Source organism: Pelophylax lessonae (genome assembly GCF_965119305.1).
Source record: "Pelophylax lessonae genome assembly, chromosome: 5".
In the NCBI taxonomy this organism is placed as follows: Eukaryota; Metazoa; Chordata; class Amphibia; order Anura; family Ranidae; genus Pelophylax; species Pelophylax lessonae.
In genome coordinates, this window is record NC_138772.1 from 474618961 (window position 1) to 474639231 (window position 20271).

At 48.1% G+C, this 20271-nt stretch overlaps 1 protein-coding gene across 1 annotated transcript in view; it reads left to right on the plus strand.

Moving 5' to 3' along the window:
- The window catches only part of TMEM67 (transmembrane protein 67), a 193312-nt gene that overhangs the window by 126968 nt on the left and 46073 nt on the right, over positions 1-20271 (plus strand). The window contains exons 21-22 of the mRNA XM_082258322.1: positions 18661-18801; positions 18899-18979. Coding sequence (XP_082114448.1) covers positions 18661-18801; positions 18899-18979 — 222 coding nt within the window. The remainder of the gene's footprint in view (positions 1-18660; positions 18802-18898; positions 18980-20271) is intronic.

Below are 20271 nucleotides of genomic sequence, written 5' to 3' on the forward strand. Positions count from 1 at the left end.
TGGAGCGGTGCCCACCTGGTATGGTATGGTGAGCAGCAGTCCCCCATCTGCCCCTGGAGGTTTTTGGGGTGGACATGGGCCCCTCCTTGAGACGGTCGGACCCCCGGGTTCCCCTCTTTCCTGCAGACACCCCCCCCCCTGTTTTTGCCGAGTCCCTCAGCCTGCCCTCCCCCCTTTACTCATACACTTGGGCTGTTTGGGTGGTCTGGTCGATGGCCTGGTATGGGCAGGGTGCTAACTGGTGATTGGGGCCGGGGAGTGTGCAGGGGTAGGGTTTTACCTGGTAGGGGCTTCTATCATGGCCCCCGTCCTGCCTGGATCTGTCCTTGAGGCCTAGTATCCCAATTCTGTCTCCCTGTATGCCTCATGGTGCTGCTATGTTGTTGTAGCCTGTGTAGTCCTATACACGGCGGCCATGTTTTTGTACTCTGGTGGCCATTTTCTTGTGTTTTGCCATTGCTATAGCGGGGGGCATGACAGTGGAGCCCTGTGGGCAGCGATTTCCCCTCCTGGTGCCTGGTGGTCCCTGGTGTTGACTCTTGGATCATTTAGCTTCCTGATCGCCGAATGTGTAGTGCAGATTTTCCTGGTGATTAAAGGGGCATGGGTCGGCGGGTGGTGATTCTGGTGGGATCCCCTTCCTCTCTGCTGAGGATCGCTCTGTGCCTTGTGCTTGGTGACCGGGTGGTTCTGCCAGCGCGGTGGGGGTTGTCCTTTAGCAGTGTGTTACACTTTTTCTGGGGACCCCTTGGTGACTCATGGAGTCTTTGGAGCACATTTCCCCACCTGATCCCCTCTCTGAGGCTACAGGGCTCTCCGGGTCCCAACTAACCATCCATGCACTGACGGCGGTCCTGGAGTCCCCTGTGTCCTGGGTGGAGGTGGCTTGCGAGCGACGGGCTAGCAAAAAGCGCCCCCCGCCTTTCCCTGTCTCATCAGATCCTCAATCTGATTCAGCCGCCATGGATGTGGGTTACCGTGCGGGGTCTGCGACCACGTGCCTGGAATCCTCTAATAGTGAGGATGATTCTTCCACGTCTGCCACCGCGCATGAAAAGGCACTGGTGGGTGCACTGATTGCATCTGTGAGACCATGAAGATGGAGGACGCGGCTGAAGCTGCGACAGAGGCACAGATACCCTTTGGCACTCACAAGCCATCCAGAGTGGCAAAGGTGTTTCCTTTCCCTGTCTATTTTGACAGAATTCTCGCCAAAAGTGTGGGGACAACCAAAGCGTCCCTGTGGGGGGTTCCTAAGCGCTTTACTAGGCATTACCCCTACAAAGTGTACCTCCTTAAGAAGTGGACTGTGCCACCAGTTGTGGACCCCCGGTTTCCAGATTAAACAAGGTAACCATGATTCTGGTTGAAAAGTCCCTGGCCTTTAAGAACCCGGCTGACTGGAAGGCGGAGGCTGCGGCCCGCACTATGTACACCTTAGCTGGTTCGGCAATTAGGCCGGTATTTCTCATTGCCCTAGTGTCGCAAACTCTGACTGAGTGGGCTAAGCTCCTACGCCGTGACCTAGAGGGAGAACAGCTCCCCTCTGCCTTTGCTGAGCTGGCAGACCAGCCGGACCAGGGGCTGCAGTTTATCTGTGATGCCTCTTTGGATGCGGCTCCTCTGATGGCTCGCCTCTCTGTTTTGGCCGTAGTCCTTCGGCGTGTTTTTTGCTCAAATGCTGGTCTGCGGACCAGACTTCTCAAAAGGCCTTGACTGATCTTCCCTTTCAAGGAGATCGCCTGTTTGGAGCTACCCTGGATGGCTTCAATAAAGGTCTCACAGGGGGGAAGAGTACCTTTCTTCCGCAGGCACCTAAGGGCAAGGAACCTCGTAGTAGACGTGGACTTTCCTTCTCGGCTCATAAGAAGTTCACAAGGGCTCGTAGCCTTTCTGGGCTTTCTCTGGCGGTTCCAAACGAACCTGGTCTGGCAAGCCAAGATCAGGCTTCTCCAGACCCATGGACAAGGCTTCTTCTGCATGAAGGTGCGCCCTCACCCTTATCGGGGGGTGGGGGGCGTCTTCGCTGGTTTCCGGACCCATGGACTTCCCTTGTACAAGACAAGTGGGTCCTTCGCTCTTGTCCCCCGGCAAGGTTTTATCCTTCCCACCTGTGCCTGTCCCCAGAACGGTTACAGGGTCTGTTTTGTGCAGTTCAAGACCTGTTCCTTCAAGGGGTGATTGTTCAGGTTCCGACTTCAGAACGTTTTCATGGTTTTTACTCAAAACTGTTCAGTCCCCAGGAAGGAAGGCAAAGCGCGTCCAATCCTGGGCCTCAAGGCGCTAAACTGATTTGTGCAGGTTCAGAAAGGAGTCCATTTGAATGGTGGAATCCCTGCATCAGGGGGATTTCCTCACCTCTGTAGATATCATGGATGCCTATCTTCACATTCCAATATGTGCCAGTCACCAGTGTTTTCTCCGCTTTGCTGTGGGAGAGGAGCATTATCAGTTTGTGGCGTTACCCTTTGGTCTTGCCTCCGCTCCTTGGGTCTTCACAAAAGTCTTGGCTCCGGTGCTAGCCTTGCTACGCCAACGAGGGATCGCTGTACTGGGCTACTTGGACGATCTCCTTCTGCGAGGGGATTCTCCCTCTTCCCTGGTAGAGAACCTGGAGATCACAATACGAACTCTGCAGGAGTTTGGCTGGTTCCTGAATTTTCAGGAGTCTGCCCTGGTTCCGTTCACAAAGTTGGACTATTTGGGCCGGACTCTGGACTCTGGACTCGGCCATAGCCAGAGTGCTCCTTCCTCTGGGCAAACTCCAGAAATTGCAGACTGCAATTCGCCTCCTGCTGTCCAACAAATGGTCATCTCTCCGGACTAGCATGCAGGTGCTGGGCTTGATGGTATCTACCTTTGAGGCTGTTCCGTTTGCACAGGGTCCCTGCAAAGGGAGATTCTGACCAAGGTTCCGAGGTCCCTGCAAAGGGAGAGTCTGACCAAGTGGGACAAGACTCCGCAGTCTCCGTATAATCAGATCCAGCTGAGTCCAGGAACAAAGGAGTCCCTGATATGGTGGCTTCGCTCTCTGGCGCTTCAGCTGGGAAAACCCTTCCTCCCCTTGTATTAGACAGTGGTCACCACGGATGGTAGCCTGTCTGGCAGGGGAGGACTCCTCGGCAAGCATTCTGCTCAGGGGATCTGGACGCTGGAAGAGTCCAAACTCCCGATCAATGTTTTGGAACTCCGAGCGATCAGACTGTGTCTGTATCATTGGATGGATCGTCTTCAGGGTTGTCCAGTGTGCATTTAATCGGACAATGACATGGCCATGGCTTATGTCAATCACCAAGGGGGCCCAAGAAGTGTCCGGGCAGCTCTGGAGGTAGCCGGCATTCTAAGGTGGGCAGAACGGTTCAGTCCAGCCCGCTCCGCCAAATACATTCCCGGGGTGTAAAATTGGCAGGCGGATTAACTTAGTCGGCAGGGGTTGGACCAAGGGGAGTGGTCTCTTCATCCGAAGGTGTTTCATCAGTTGTGTCTCCAGTGCGGCATTCTAGAGGTGGAACTGTTGGCGTCTCGGCTCAACAGAAAGGTGCAGAGGGATCCAGTGGTGGATGCTACAGACACGCTGGTGTCTCTGTGGGGTCAGTATCGTCTTCCCTTCTCTCAAGCTTCTGCCCAGACTTCTATGAAGGATCGAGGCAGAAGGGATTACGGCCATCTTAGTGGCCCCGGACTGGCCTCGCCGGGCTTGGTACGCCGATCTGGTGCGGCTGGTCGCAGGCGTTCCTTGGAAGCTTCCCCTTAGGGAGGACCTGCTGTCCCAAGGACCGATCTTCCATCCTGCTTTACAGTCACTGGCTTTGACGGCTTGATTGTTGTACGCCAGGTGCTAAAGGATAGAGGGTTGAGTCAGTGATCCCTACATTGTTAAATGCTAGGAAATCTACTTATAGGAAGATCTACCATCATACGTGGAAGATGTACATTGCGTGATGTGAGTCTTTTGGGGTTCATCCTCGCTCCTTCTCAGTGGCTCGGATCTTAACCTACCTTCAATGGGGGGTTAAACAGAAATTGGTCTTGAGTACCATCAAGGGCCAGTTATCTGCCTTAGCTGTCTTTTTCCAACAACCTTTGGCCACACACTCCCTGGTGCATACTTTTCTTCAGGGTGTCCGACATTTGGTTCCTCCAGTATGGGCTCCGTTGCCGCCTTGGGATCTTAATTTGGTGCTTTCAGCTCTACAGAAGCCTCCCTTTGAAAATATTCGGGAGATTCTCCTGCTTATGCTGTCCCAGAAGGTGGCCTTTTTGGTGACTCACCTCTGCGTGCAGGGTGTCAGAAATGGCGGCGTTCTTCTGTCGTTCACCTTATCTGGTGATTCACAAGGATAAGGTGGTGCTTCGCCCCTGTCCGTCATTCCTTCCTAAGGTGGTCTCTGACTTTCATTTGAATGAAGACATTGTGATGCCTTCCCTGTGTCCCAGGCCTAAACATCCGAAGGAAATTGCCTTGTATTTGTTGGCATCTGCAGATGCTTCCTTTGGCTGAAAGGCTTTGCAGGCTGCTGTTTAAGAGGACCTGATCCTCGCTGAGGGTGTATTGTTTTTCTTTATCGTACATCACGGGACGCAGAGCAGGTAATAATGACTATCTGGGTTATATGCTACCTTTTAGGTGATTTGACACTGGCAACCAATAGCCATGAAGCTCCTCCCATATAACCTCTCCCATACAGGAAGAACCTCAGTTTTTTGGAGGTTTTGCCTCCAGTGTGACCCATCTGGGCGCTGGACCCTGATGACCCTGATAAATGGAACCCTGGTTATTTATTAAGCCAATGAGTTTGCCAGCAGGGTGCTCTACAGGTCCAAGGGTGTGGACCCCATTTAAAAGGGAGACCCGGTCCTTGAAGGTCCAATGACTAACAAAGCCTGCAGTGATGGGTGAAGTTTGGGTCCTCTAAGGATCCTGCGGCAGGACTGGTAAGTTTTTCCCCTCTCTTTTAAGAAAATAAAAAAAAGGAGATCTGTCATTCTGGTCTTTCTCCCAGTGGCCACTGGGGGCAGTGTACTGTTCATGCCCTGTGTACTTCTCAGGAGTATTGGACTGCAGTGTCTCCTCCAGTCACAAGAGGGCACAAGTTCACTCAGTATGGCCTAATCCTGTATAGACAGGAAGTAGAAGGACTGTCATTTTTGGTGGACCATGTGGGCTGAAGGATCAGCAAGGCATCTGAGACATAACTTCACCCATAGTTACATTTCTATAGGAGAGTTAGGTGACCAGTCAAGGCATACAGGTATATTTGTATACTTCTTAGGGCTTGTACAACTGTCTGTCGATACACCCCTGTATGGGTTTCAGTGCACTTTAACGAGTTATGTCTCCAGAATAGTGTGCATTTGGTCTACAGGAACCTATTTTTAGGCTGTTTTAAATAAGCATTAAGGCTGTATTGGAGCCTATATGCTTGGCGTATCCTGAAAAATCAGTTGGGGCCAAGTGCAGTTGAGTTGGTGCAGCATAGTAAACATATTCCATGCCTGCATACTTGCATAAAACACATGCCTGCATATTTGCATAGGCACGTGTTTGCATGGGCACATGCTTGCATGAACTCATGCTTACTTACATACATGTTTGCATAACCTCATATTGCATAAATGCATGGACACTTGTTTGCATACGCGCATGGTTGCATAAACGCATGGTTGCAGAGACGCTTGTTGCATAAACGAAAGCTTGCTAATTGCGCGGATGCATGTTTGCATAGGTGCACATGTTTGCAGGAACACCTGTTTGCATAATTGCATATTTGCATAAAACGCATGCTTACATGCTTACATAAATGCATGCTTCCATAAACGCATATTGCATAAAAGCATATATGCTTAATTGCCCTGAACTGCATGCATATATGCTTAATTGCCTTAATCCTTAGGGATCCAGCAGATAAAAAGTTGGAATCCTTACTTAAAGCTTCCTTTGCCATCGCTGGCTCTGCTGTTCAACCAGCTATAGCAGCTATAGGTGTTTGCCAACCCTTAAAGGATTGCTTTCAAAGGGTGACTAGAAGTCTGCCTATTCAGGGGATATCTTCTGAAAATTTGGCGGAGTTTCCTCGCGCCTTGTGTTTTGCGGTAGATGCCCTTAAGGATTATATCCAAAAGATTTCCAGAGTTCTTCTTCTCTCTGTTCATATGTGCAGAGTACTATGGCTTAAGAATTGGTCAGCAGAATTACCCTGTAAGAAACTACTGACAGCTTTTCCTTTCCATGGGGAACGCCTTTTTGGTAAGGATCTGGATAAATATATCCAGAAAATTTTAGGTGGAAAAAGCGCATTTTTGCTGGTAAAAGAAGGATTAAACATCCATCTTTTAAAGTTCCAAGTGTTACGGTACCTCCTAACACGTCAGCTTCCAGACAGTTCCACTAGCCTCAGCCGTCAGAGGTTAGAAGACCTCAAAATCAAGGTCAGAAAAACACTGGGTCCAAAGGCCTGTTAAATCAGGTTCCAAATCTGCCTTATGAGGGGGCCCACTTAAAATGAGTGGGGGGAAGGCTCCTACAATTCTCGAAAAGTTGAGGAGGAGTGGTGCAGGACAGGTGGTTTTTGTCCACAGTGGCACGGGGCTACATGATAGTTCAGAGAGTTTCCTCCCTCAGTTTCTGGGTTCAAATGTACCTGTTTGCCCAGTAAAAAGGAAGTCCTTGTTCCAGGCCCTGGAACATTTGTGGGTACAGGGCGTGATTGTGGAGGTTCCAACTAGCGAAAGGTTCACCGGTTTTTACTCAAATCTCTCTACAGTGCTAAAACCAAATGGCGAGTTAAGACCCATTTTAGATCTCAAAGCTCTGAACCAGTATCTGACCTTTCAGTCTTTTTACATGGAATCAGTCCACTCTGTGGTAACCTCTCTAGGAAGAGAAGATTTTCTGGCTTCCATAGATATCAAGGATGCACACCCTTGTACCAATTTTTCAGGCTCCCTCAGAGGTTCTGTGGTTTGCAGTAGGACAGTGCCATTTCCAGTTTGTAGCTCTACCGTTCGGTCTGGCTACAACTCCCCGGGTGTTTACAAAAATCTTGGCCCTGGTGTTAGCCTTTCTAAGGCCCCAAAGGGTTTCTGTCATTAGTTACTGTCAAAGAATTGTTCAAGCTTAGGGCTAACACAAGACGTGTTCCCCACGATCCAGTGCCTAGAGGATTTGGGTTGTATTATCAATCTAGAGACATTAAAGCCTGTTCCAGTCTTGGAATATCTGGGTCTGGTTCTCGACACGGTTCAGTCAAAAGTTTTTTTGCCGTCAAAAAAGGTTGTAGCCCTAAGAAGTCTGGTTCGGATCGTAGGGAGGAAAAAGTTTCCCTCCATACGACTATGCATGATACTATTGGGCAAAATGGTGGCCTCTTTCGAGGCAGTCCCTTATGCTTAATTCCACTCCAGACTATTTCAGAACAGTATTCTCTCTGCTTGGAACAAGAAGGTCCAGAGAGGTATGTTCCATGTTTGCAGCAGTATTCATCCCGGGTGTGGACAATTGGTAGGCAGACTTTCTAAGTTGACATCAATTGTGTCCAGGGGAATGGTCCTTCCATCCCGAGGTGTTTCAGCTGATCTGTCAACATTGGGGTACCCCCAGCGTAGATCTATTGGCATCCAGGTTCAACAACAAGCTGCACAATTTTGTGTCCAGAACTATAGATCCGATCACTATCGGAACAGATGCCTTAGTGACCCCTTGGTCACAATTCAGCCTGATGTATGCATTTCCTTCGATTCAACTTCTGCCATGGTTGTTGAGCAGAATTTAGGTGGAAGGGAAGCCGATGATCCTGATGGCTCCTGCTTGGCACAGAAGGCCTTGGTTCGCAGAGGTTGTGGGGTTAGTCGTTGGTGAACCATGGTTCCTTCCATGTCGTCCAGATCTGCATTCCAAAGGTCCCATATTCAATCCTGCTTTATGGTCGCTGAATTTGAAGGCCTGGCTATTGAAACCAGAATCTTGAAGGATTGGGGGATCTCGAGCTTGGTTTTGTCTACATTGATGCCAGAAAACCCATCTTTAGGAGAATCTATTATAGAGTTTGGAAATCCTATAACTCTTGGTGTGAATCCAAGAAATGGCATCCTCGTAAGGATGTCATTAGTAGAAATCTTGCTTTTCTTCAGGTAGGGGGTGCTCTTAAAATTGGCATTAGGGACCATAAAAGGTCAAGTCTCAGCCTTGTCGTTTTTTTTCCAGAGACCTTTAGCGACACACTCCTTGGTGCAGACATTTTTGCAAGGTGTGATTTGCATGGCTCCGCCAATTAAGCCACCCCTTTATCCTTGTATCTGAATCTTGTATTCTCATTCTTAGCCCTTTGGACCTATCAGGCAGATTCCCTTAGTATTATTGGTAAGGAAGTTGGTCTTTCTGGTTGCTCTAACCTCGGCCAGGAAGGTTTCATAGTTAGCGGCTCTTTCCTGTAGAGAGACATTTTTGATCTTTCATCAGGATAAAGTGGTCTTTCTGCCTTCTCCATCCTTTTTGCCTAAAGTAGTGTCAGGTTTTCACCTAAACCAGGATATAGTTCTGCCTTCCTTTTTTCCAAATTCTCAGACTCCAGAAGAAAGATTGTTGCATTCACTAGATGTGGTTTGGGCAGTTAGTCTATTTGAAGCCTTCTGCACTAATCCGTAGTATCTATGCCTTTTTTTGTATTGCCGGAAAGGCCAAGCGGCAACTACTTCCACTATCTCTAGGTGGATTTGTCAAGTCATTGTTCAAGCTTATGGCTTAAAAGGTAAGATTCCGCCTTTTAAGTTAAAAGCACATTCTACCAGGAGGGTGAGTGCTTCTTGGGCAGTCCGTCATCAAGTATCTATGGCTCAGATTTGCAAAGCTGCTACTTGGTCTTCAGTTCATACATTCACAAGGTTTTATCAAGTGGATGTTAGAGCCTGAGAAGGGGCTCAGTTTGGTATTAGGGTGTTGCAAGCAGCATTAAAAGTTCCTATTGTTCTTTGCCCAGGGACAGTTATGGGATTCAGTGTCCCCTCCCCTCAAGGGCATTGCTTTAGGACATCCCAGATAGTCATTATTACCTGCTCTGTGTCCCGTGATGTAGGAAAAAGAAAATAGGATTTTCTCTGTCGCTCATTGACAGACGCAGTCCTCTTGATTAATATCAATTGGGTTCTACTGCCCTCTACAGGAGTAGGACACTAGGCAGAAGAAAACGTTCTGGCCACATCTTAGGGGCAGTCCCAGAGGGTATATCCTCTCTCTCCGTGCTACAGGATGTTAGTTTTTTTCTGTCTAGTCAGGAGTAAGGACCTAAGTTCCTTGCTGGGATCTTTGGTCCTGGCAAGATTTTTTAGATAAATCCTTTTTAGTTAGCTTTTTTCTCCAGTTGTTCCTGTGAGATCTTCAAGCAATTATGCCGGATCTGGGCGACGGGCTGGATGTTGAGGTCCAGTGGTCACCCCAGCCGGCCTACAAGCGCGTGCAGGCTCCAGCTCCGCGCTGGGTCGGCCGCGACACATTCAAGCAATTATGCTGGAGCTGGGCGACGGGCTGGATGTTGAGGTCCGGTGGTCACCCCAGCCGGCCTACAAGCGCGTGCAGGCTCCAGCTCCGCGCTGGGTCGGCCGCGACACATTCAAGCAATTATGCTGGAGCTGGGCGACGGGCTGGATGTTGAGATCCAGTGGTCACCCCAGCCGGCGTGTGAACGCGTGCAGGCCCTAGCTCCGCACTGGGTCGGCCGCGACATAGTCCCACTGGTCGGGGACTGGCCCTGAGAGTTAAACGTCTCGCCAGGATGCCTACGACCAATCTGAATTGGAGTCGCGGCATCTGTGTTGGCCGACAGCCCCCCCCCACCACAGTGGAGAGGGGTTCTGTCAGGAGTTGGTGCCCGCCTGTTCCGGTATGGTGAGTAGAATGTTCCCCCTCTCCCTCTGTCGGGTGGACGCGGGCCCCCTCCGTGGGATAAATCGGACCCTCATAATCCCGGGGTCCCCTCTATCCGGTAACATACTCCTCCTATCTTCCCCACCTATTAGGGGTTGGTAAGTAAGACCTGTCCTGTAAAGACTCCAGGAGGCTTGGTTAGAGACTTACTATCCTGTAAAGTCACGACAAAGGATCCATGACTAGGGTTTGTAAAGGATGGAGTATGGTGCCGCATTACTAGTAAATCGGTCATTCAGTTTGTCAGACACTTACCGTTTAATCGCTAAGGTTTGTCAGGGCGCACGGAACACCATCCTTTCGAGGTTTGTCAGGGATGGAGATGGCGCCGCAGGCATTTTCACTAAGACAATTATGCAGATTGTCAGATACCTACCGGTTGTTCGGTCGGTTGCAGCACGGAACACCAGCCTTTTGAGCGATCGGTCGGCTGCAGCATGGAAGCCATGACAAAAATGGTCAGGTATGGGGCCGCGGGCGTTACCAGTGTAACTCGGTCGGCTGGAAACGCGCGGAGCGCCATTCTATCGTGGGCCACGCGGGGCCGCCATTTTGGCGTAGCCTAGATGTCCCCGCTATGGCGGCGGCCATCTTGGATCCACCCAGCCTCGTGGAGCAGCGGTGGGAGTGCCGGAAGGGGCGGGCCGCTTCCTTTACCCGGGTAAATCAATCCACAAGACTTCCTGTCCTGTAAAGACAGCGCTGAGAGCAGTCCGGTAGGAACTTCTGTGCATCAGGTGGTAAGCCTTGGGGGTGTCTCTTCTCTCTCTGTGGGGGCTCCAAAGCAAGTGGTCACTGAGGGGCGCTATTGCGCTGAGGGATTACTTTAAAGAGAAAACGTTTTTTTCTTTAGTTTCAAATTTTGTCATTTGTTTGCTGAGAGGTTCCTGGCTTTGCCATGGACCCTGCGACACATGTATCCCCACCTGATCCCCTCGAGGTGACCACGGGACCCTCCAACTCTCCACTTACTATAGATGCATTATCAGCGGTCCTGGAGTCTTTTGTATCCCGGGTGGAGGTGGCCTGTCAGGGACGGGGGGCGAAGAAACGACCCCCGCCTACCCCTATTTCATCTGACATATCAGATACAGATTCTGAGCCTGTCGCTGCGGCTGCAGGTCCCTCTTCTGGGGCTTGTGTCTCGGGTACCGTCTCCTCAGATAGTGAGGAGGACGTTTCTGCCTCCGCCATAGCACAAGAAGAAGCGTTGGTGGATGCACTAATTGTGTCTGTCCGGGAAACCTTAAGACTTGAGGTTACACCGGATACTGAAATTCCTTTTGGTACTCTCAAACCTACTAAGATGGCGAAGGTGTTTCTCTTGCCCAAATGTTTTGGTAATATAATTAAAGAGGAATGGGGTCGTCAAAAACGAACCCCTGGTATTTCCAAACGGATTGCTAGGCGCTATCCGTTTGAGGAATCCCTCCTTAAAAAATGGACGGTACCACCATCGGTGGATTCACCGATTTCCAGACTAAATAAAGCTACTGTTATCCCGTTGGAGGACGCTCCGTCTTTTAGGGATCCGGTGGATCGTAAGGCGGAAGCTTTATCCCGCTCCATTTTTTCCCTGATAGGGTCAGCCTTTAGGCCAGTGGTTGCCATTGGTCTGGTTTCACAAACATTGACAGAATGGACCAAGTTGTTACGCCGTGACCTAGAGGGGAGAAGTATCCCCCCGGCAGTATCGGACTTGCTGGAGCAGATGATACAAGGGCTACAGTTTTGTCTGTGACGCCGCTCTGGATGCCACTCCATTTTTGGGGCGTGTATCGATTTCAGCAGTGGTCCTCAGGCGTATGTTGTGGCTAAAGTGCTGGTCGGCGGATCAAGGTTCCAAAAAAGCTTTAGCTAATCTCCCCTTTCAAGGGAATCGCCTGTTTGGGGCCACCTTGGATGAGATTATCAAGGATCTCACTGGGGGCAAGAGCACTTTTTTGCCACAGAATACTAAGGGTAAAGGACCTCGTCATAGACGGGGGCCTTCCTTTTCCGCTCATAAAAAGTTTTTTCGCCCCGCTGGGGCGGGCGATAAGGCAAAGCCCTCCAAAGCCCCTCCAGGGGGTTTCAAGGGGCGCTGGTCGGGTAAACAAAAGTCCGGCTCTTCCAGAGCTGAAGATAAGACCACTAAAGCCTGAAGGTGCGCCCCCACCCATATCTGGGGTGGGGGGACGTCTTCACCGGTTTCCGGATCCATGGCTTTCCAGAATCCCGGACAAATGGGTTCGCGAAGTCATACGGTCGGGATACAAGATCGAGTTTCAATCACTTCCACCGGTGCGATTCTTCCCTTCCAATATTCGACTATCCCCGGATCGCTTAAAAGCTTTGCGGGGGGCAGTAACAGATTTAATGCAACAAGGAGTGGTGGTCCACGTTCCTTGGACAGAACGTTTTCAGGGGTTCTATTCGAACCTATTCACAATACCCAGAAAAGAGGGCAAGGTGCGTCCAATTCTGGACTTAAGAGCACTCAATCATTTTGTCCGGGTACAAAAATTCAAGATGGAGTCCATTCGCACAGTAGTGGCCTCCCTGCATCAGGGGGATTTTCTGGCGTCCATAGACATCAAGGATGCCTATATTCACATTCCCATTTACGCAGGACATCAGCGTTTCCTTCGTTTTTCCGTAGGAGAGAACCATTATCAGTTTGCGGCGTTACCCTTTGGTCTCGCCTCTGCTCCCCGGGTTTTCACAAAGGTGTTGGCCCCAGTTTTGGCGCTGTTGCGACAGCGGGGCATATCGATTCTAGGTTACCTAGACGATCCTCTTCTCCGTGCGGAGTCTCCGCAGGCTCTGTTGCTGAACTTGGAGATCACTATGATCTCTTTGCAAGAGTTCGGGTGGCTGGTGAACCTGCAGAAGTCATCTCTGGTTCTCACCAGGAGGCTAGAATATCTGGGCCTAATTTTAGACACATCCCTGGCAAAAGTGTTTCTCCCTGCGGAGAAACTCCAGAAGATTCAGTCAAAGATTCAGTTGTTGCTGTCCATCAACTGGCCTTCCCTTCGGACTTGCATGAGGGTCCTGGGACTGATGGTGGCTTCCTTCGAGGCAGTACCGTTTGCCCAGTCCCATACCCGAATCCTTCAAAAGGAGATTCTTCTCAAATGGAACCGAAATCCCGATTCCCTGGACAATCGGATCCAGCTGAGCGAGCGGACCAGGGAGTCTCTGGTCTGGTGGCTTCGGTTTCCGATGCTCAGCCAGGGGAAGTCATTTCTTCCGATATACTGGACGATTGTCACCACGGATGCCAGTCTATCCGGATGGGGAGGAATTCTCGGCAGATTATCTGCTCAGGGGCTTTGGTTCCTGGAAGAATCCAGGTTACCGATAAATGTATTGGAACTGAGAGCGATCAGACTTTGTCTGATTCACTGGACCGAGCAGCTCCGGGGCAGCCCGGTTCGGATCCAGTCGGACAATGCCACGGCCGTGGCTTACGTCAATCACCAAGCGGGCACCAAGAGTGTTCTGGCGGCCATAGAAGTGGCCAGCATTCTTCGTTGGGCAGAACGATTTGTTCCAGCTCTCTCCGCGGTATTCATTCCGGGGGTGGAGGATTGGCAGGCAGATTTTCTCAGCCGTCAGATTCTGGATCAAGGGGAATGGTCTCTTCATCCAGAGGTATTTCACCAACTGTGCCTTCGTTGGGGCACCCCGGATGTGGATCTGTTGGCATCTTGGCTCAACAGGAAGGTGCGGAGGGTTGTAGCTCGCTCCCGCGATCCTCTAGCAGACGCCGCAGACGCGCTGGTCGCCCCGTGGGGGCAGTATCAGCTACTGTATGCCTTCCCTCCTCTCAGGTTGCTGCCGAAACTTCTTCGCAGGATAGAGGTGGAGGGAATTCCAGTTATCCTGGTAGCTCCGGACTGGCCTCATCGGGCCTGGTACGCCAACCTGGTCAGGCTGATCGCAGACGTTCCTTGGCGACTTCCTCTCAGGGAGGATCTGCTGTCTCAGGGACCGATCTTCCATCCTGCTTTACGATCGCTGGCTTTAACGGCCTGGGTATTGAGACCCAGGTGCTGAAGGACAAAGGGTTGTCAGCTTCAGTTATTCCTACTCTAATTAAAGCAAGGAAAGCGACTTGCGAAAGTCGAAAAGCACAAGGAAAGCGAAAAGTCTATCATCGCACATGGAAGTCTTATATCGCGTGGTGTGAATCCCTTGGGTTTCCTCCACGTTCTTACTCGGTGGCCCGAATATTGGCTTTTCTGCAAAAGGGGGTTGAGCAGAAACTGTCCTTGAGCACTATCAAGGGTCAGGTTTCAGCGTTAGCAATCTTCTTTCAGAGGCCTCTGGCTACTCATTCTTTGATGCGGAGTTTCATCCAGGGGGTGCGGCACCTGGCTCCGCCGGTGCGCACGCCCTTACCGCCCTGGGATCTTAATTTGGTGTTGTCGGTTCTTCAGAAACCTCCCTTTGAAAATATTAGGGAGATTCCCTTGCTTACTTTATCCCAGAAGGTGACCTTTTTGGTGGCTATCACTTCTGCACGCAGGGTGTCAGAACTGGCCGCATTGTCCTGTCGTTCCCCATATCTGGTGGTTCATAGGGATAAGGTGGTTCTTCGTCCGAATCCATCCTTCCTTCCTAAGGTGGTTTCAGATTTCCATCTAAATGAAGATATTTTGTTACCTTCCCTGTGTCCGAAGCCCAGTCATCCTCGGGAGTTTGCGTTACATTCCTTGGATGTGGTTTGGGCGATCAGGGTATACTTGAATACTACGGACTCGTTTCGTAAGATGGATTCACTTTTTGTGATCACAGATGGCCCTAAAAAGGGGTTGCCTGCATCTGCCGCGACTATCTCCAGATGGATCAGACAGACGGTGGTACAGGCTTATTCTATTAAGGGTCGGGTTCCTCCGTTCCCTGTTAAGGCGCACTCCACTCGGGCGCTTAGTGCTTCCTGGGCCTTCCGCCATCAGGCGTCAGTGCTTCAGGTTTGCAAGGCGGCTACATGGTCGTCGGTTCATACCTTTGCAAAATTTTATAAAGTTGATGTGATGGCATCGGCGGATGCCTCTTTTGGCCGCAAGGTTCTGCAGGCCGCCGTTTGAGGAGACCGTTGGTCTACCTCGAGGGTTTTTTTCTGTTGGGTTTTCAGTTGAGTCTCATCCTTTGTCTGATGAGCCTTTAAGACTTCTAGTTGGCACCGGTTGGGCCTTCTGGATTGGATTTTGATTTCCGTTATCCCACCCCTCATTTGTGGCACTGCTTTGGGACGTCCCAATTGATATTAATCAAGAGGACTGCGTCTGTCAATGAGCGACAGAGAAACTTACCGTAAAATCCTTTTCTCTTAAGCTCATTGACAGATGCAGTACCCGCCCCTCTGTTTATGAGTTGGGTTGGGTTAAATTCTCTGACACTGCTTTGTGACATAACTAACATCCTGTAGCAGGGAGAGAGAGGATATACCCTCTGGGACTGCCCCTAAGGTGTGGCCAGAACGTTTTCTTCTGCCTAGTGTCCTACTCCTGTAGAGGGCAGTATAACCTAATTGATATTAATCAAGAGGACTGCGTCTGTCAATGAGCTTAAGAGAAAAGGATTTTACGGTAAGTTCTTACAAAAATCCAATTTTTCCTACAGCTTACCTGTAAAATCCTTTTCTTGGAGTACATCACGGGACACAGAGGTCTCTCCCCTCTTTTTCTGGGATCTACATTGCTTGCTTCAAAAACTGAGGTTCTTCCTGTATGGGAGGGGTTATATGGGAGGAACTTCCTGTCTATTGGTTGCCAGTGTCCAATCACCTAAAGGTAGCGTATAACCCAGATAGTCATGATTACCTGCTCTGTGTCCCGTGATGTACTCCAAGAAAAGGATTTTACAGGTAAGCTGTAGGAAAAATCCTATTTTTTCAGGTGGGCTTCAGTTGTTTTGGTCAAGCCCCTGTTGCCTGGTTGGCTAATGTTTAGCCTTGGGAATTTTTTGCTATTTTCCACCCTTCATGTTTAACACTGCTTTGGGACGTCTCAATGGTCAAGAATGATGGGAGCTGTGTTAGTCAATGAACGAAAGAGAAAATGGGATATTTGGCTTACCGTAAAATCCATTTCTATGATGTTCATTGACAGACACAGCACCCACCCCTCTGTGGAGTTGCAATTCTCCTGACACTGCTTGTAACAAAACTGAGTGACTATAGCAGGGTGAGACGTATACCCCCTGGGACTACTAGCCAGAAGTTTTCACTGCCCAGAGTCCTACTCCTGTAAGAGGCAGTATAACCCAATGGTCAAGAATGACAGGAGCTGTGTCCGTCAATGAACATCAGAGAAATGGATTTTACGGTAAGTCAAAAATCCAATTTTTTCATGGTCCCCTAGGCAAACTTGACCATTTAACCCTTGCACCCCACTGTAATGATTGTTCAGCTTCAATTTTAAAGTAACACACAACTGCATTGAATGCTTTTTTTATTTTATATTTACCTGAAGTTCAGCTTGAAGTGTTTTTGAAACTTCTATTTATTTAGGTATCAAGTCAAAGGTAACCCATCACATCCAAGCCTTCAGCTATTAGGTTGTAGTAATTTACATCCTTTAACCCCTTGCCAATGAGGGTATGCACATATGCAGCCAAGCTGAATTTGCTTGTCTTCTGTGGGGTCGCATATGTGCGTACCTGTGTTTGTGTGTATGGAGACAGACCTATCATCGACTGTCATCAATTGGTTCTTAATTACATGAACTCTGTGCTAGCCTGTGATCACTGTGATAGATCAGTTACTGTACAATCTGACCCTGTAGTCTGTAAAAAAAAAAAAAAAAATGAAACAAAGCTAAATAGAATAAAAAGATCAGGGTTTTATCTGGGTCAGTGTCAAGGTCAAGGTCCGTGTCAAATATTGGTTCTAATCATACGATATATAATATGATTCACAGTATAAAAATGGGGGAAAAAGGATAAGTGGGACCTCAAACTCCCCAAATGTAGAGGCTCTCACTGGGATTAGGGGAATGGAAGATGGAAAATGTTCTGGATTTTAGGGTACCAATACCTATAGATTTACATAGAGGAAATATTTTTTATAAAAAATAACTTTATTGAATAGGTATAAAATTGACAAATATAATACATTGCAACAATGTGACAGAAATGACAAACAAATGGCACAGCCAGTGCCTGACTAAAAGTTCTAAATTCAAGATGTGGAGGAAGAACAAAATATCTCCACAGTTTCTCTACAGGTTTCGCGGACTAGGCCGCTTCTTCAGGAGAATATAATGAGTTTTTATACACAGATCTAAAAAAATGAAACAAGGGTAAATCAAAAGATATCATATATCACCATAATATGGGAAATTTTGCAATTTGTATGGGGAGAGGCAAAGACCTTACCTATGGTCACGGTAAAGCAGGAAAGCCCAGGAAGGGAACAAAACCATCAACATTCTCACCGGCGAGTATGGGAGACCTTAACTATAATGTACTGTATACTGGTATATGAGTTGAAAAAATTAATTTTGTAAAATGGATTGTCAAAGTGTATGAAAGTGAAAACACTTTGACAATCCATTTAAAAAATTTTATTTTTTCAACTCATATACCAGTATACATTATAATTAAGGTCTCCCATACTCACCAGTGAGAGTGTTGATGGTTCTGTTCCCTTCCTGGGCTTTCCTGCTTTACCGTGACCATAGGTAAGGTCTTTGCCTCTCCCCCTACATATTGCAAAATTTCCCATATTATGGTGATATATGATATCTTTTGATTTACCCTTGTTTCATTTTTTAGATCTGTGTATAAAAACTCATTATATTCTCCTGAAGAAGCGGCCTAGTCTGCGAAACATGTAGAGAAACTGTGGAGATATTTTGTTCTTCCTCCACATCTTGAATTTAGAACTTTTAGTCAGGCACTGGCTGTGCCATTTGTTTGTCATTTCTGTCACATTGTTGCAATGTATTATATTTGTCAATTTTATACCTATTCAATAAAGTTATTTTTTATAAAAAATATTTCCTCTATGTAAATCTATAGGTATTGGTACCCTAAAATTCAGAACATTTCCCATCTTCCATTCCCCTAATGCCAGTGAGAGCCTCTACATTTGGGGAGTTTGAGGTCCCACTTATCCTTTTCCCCCCATTTTTATACTCCTATTCCTCTGGAAGTTGGTACCTACATTATTTTTTGTATACCTTATCAGGCATCAATTATCGTAATATGATTCACCACCAAATCAAGGCCCAAGTAATTCTGAAAGAAAAAAAAATTGTATAATTCACCTGGATACAATAAAAAGTCAATGCAATAAAAGTTCAGGTGTTAGGATATGTTCACACCTTCATCCTAAAAGGGTTAAACAGAAGGGTTTATTTGTAATAATTAGGGTGCATCACCCCTGCTGTGCTTTGGTCGCAGCGTGGGTGCAGTGTACCTGGGGTTTTGGTGTAGGTTAGCTGCGCTTTTCCATAGACTTCTATTATGTCTCGTGGTTTTGGTGTGCTTTCTGAAAATGCACCAAAAATCCTGCATACAGGACTTCAGTGTAGTTTCAGAAAACTCACCAAAATCGCAGGACATAATAGAAGTCCATGGGAAAGCTCAGCTAACCCACACCAAAACCGTGGGTAGACTGCACTGCAGCCAAAGTGCAGCAGATCAGTGTGAAGCCACCCTTATTGACTTCTCTGTTAATGTGCTTGTGTGTGTTCATTATAAGAGATTAGTTCTGATGTTTTTTATAATGGTTATATGCTTCTCAGATTGTTGGATTTGAAAACCTGGCATTACGGGATGCATCCTCCAGTCTCTCCAGAGATCCTCAAGATTACAGAGCACGGTGGAGTTGTATTTTGCGCTATGGCGTGACCTCTGCATTGTGGCTTGGATTTGGTTCTTTACAGGTAATGGTGAGGATGGGAAGGACTTTCTACCAATTTCTTTTTTTTTTTACAAAATTCACATATAAACACTATTTTTTTTTTTGCTTTATATTTTCAGATTCTATTTTTTTCTGGAATTTATGAAAGATTTGTGGAAGACAAGATCCGACAGTTTGTTGATTTATGTTCAATGAGTAATGTAAGTTATCCTTATAATGATTTGTTTTAAAATTTTTGACAAGGTATCTGTAAACCTGGATTTGGACAGTGATCGTTGGGTCTGTGAGTAAAAGCAGACGCCACATTGATCTTTCTTGCAGGTATAATCAGGGGCCAGTTTATATCTTTTCAGCAGATTACAGTGTGTGTGTAAAAACATGACACCAGTGTCAATGGATGTGCAGCAGTATTTTCTATATAAAAATTTGTTTTAAAGATTCCCTTGTATATCTGGGAGGATTTTCAATTTATCTTAACTGATGAAAACATTTATAAATGTTATTTAGCTAGTTGTAGCCATATTGAGGTTGAACCCCAGACATACAGTATATATATAAAAGTCACAATCAATGCAAATCTGCAATCCTAAATACATTATTAAATAGATTTTCTCCTTTCATTCATTGACGGACACAGCACTTCATGTTCTTGACCGTAGGTTATACTGCCACCTACAGGAGTAGGACACTAGGCAGAGAAAAAAGCTTGAGCACACCTATGGGGCAGTCCCTGGGGGTATACGCCCACTTCCTGCTTCAGTTTTTTTCTGCCTAGTCAGGAGTAAGGACCTACTTCCTTGCTGTGATCTCTGGTCCTGGCGATTTTTTTCTTTTTAAATTGAACTTTTTCCTCTTTTTATTATTTTGTTCCTGTGAGAATCTACAATCAAGTGCCAGACTGGGCGACACACTGGATAATCTAGATCCTAGTCCCCCTAGTCCGGCCAGCGATCGCGTGCAGTTCACAGCTCCGCTGAGACATATCCCCACTGGATGGGGACTGTGAGTTAAACGTCTAGCGAGGATGCATACAAACTAGCTTCGGCCTGAGTCGCAGCGTTTTTTCCTGGCTGACAGCACCCACATTACAATGGAGAGGTGTCCTGTCCGAAGCAGTGCCCATTCTGTTCCTGGTGTGGTAAATAGCTGTCCCCCCTCTACCCCTGGTGGGTTTAGGGGTGGACATGGGCCCCTCCCCTGGGATGGTCGGACCCCCAGGCTCCCCTCCCTCCCAGTTCGCATTCCCCCCGTCTCGGTGGTTACATGGGGTGCAGCACGGGGGGTGGGGGGCAACATGCCACCGGCGACCAAATGATCAATCTTCAGGAGGGGGGTGGGCCAGGGCCCCCCTTCCTGTTGGGGTAGTTTTTTGTGCTCCCGGTGCGGGGCCGCCATTTTCTTGTAGCCTTACGTGCTACAGATAGGCAGCCGTGTTTGTGTAGCCTCGGCCTGTGGCCTATGGTTTCCCACTGCAAATAGTGGCAGACATATT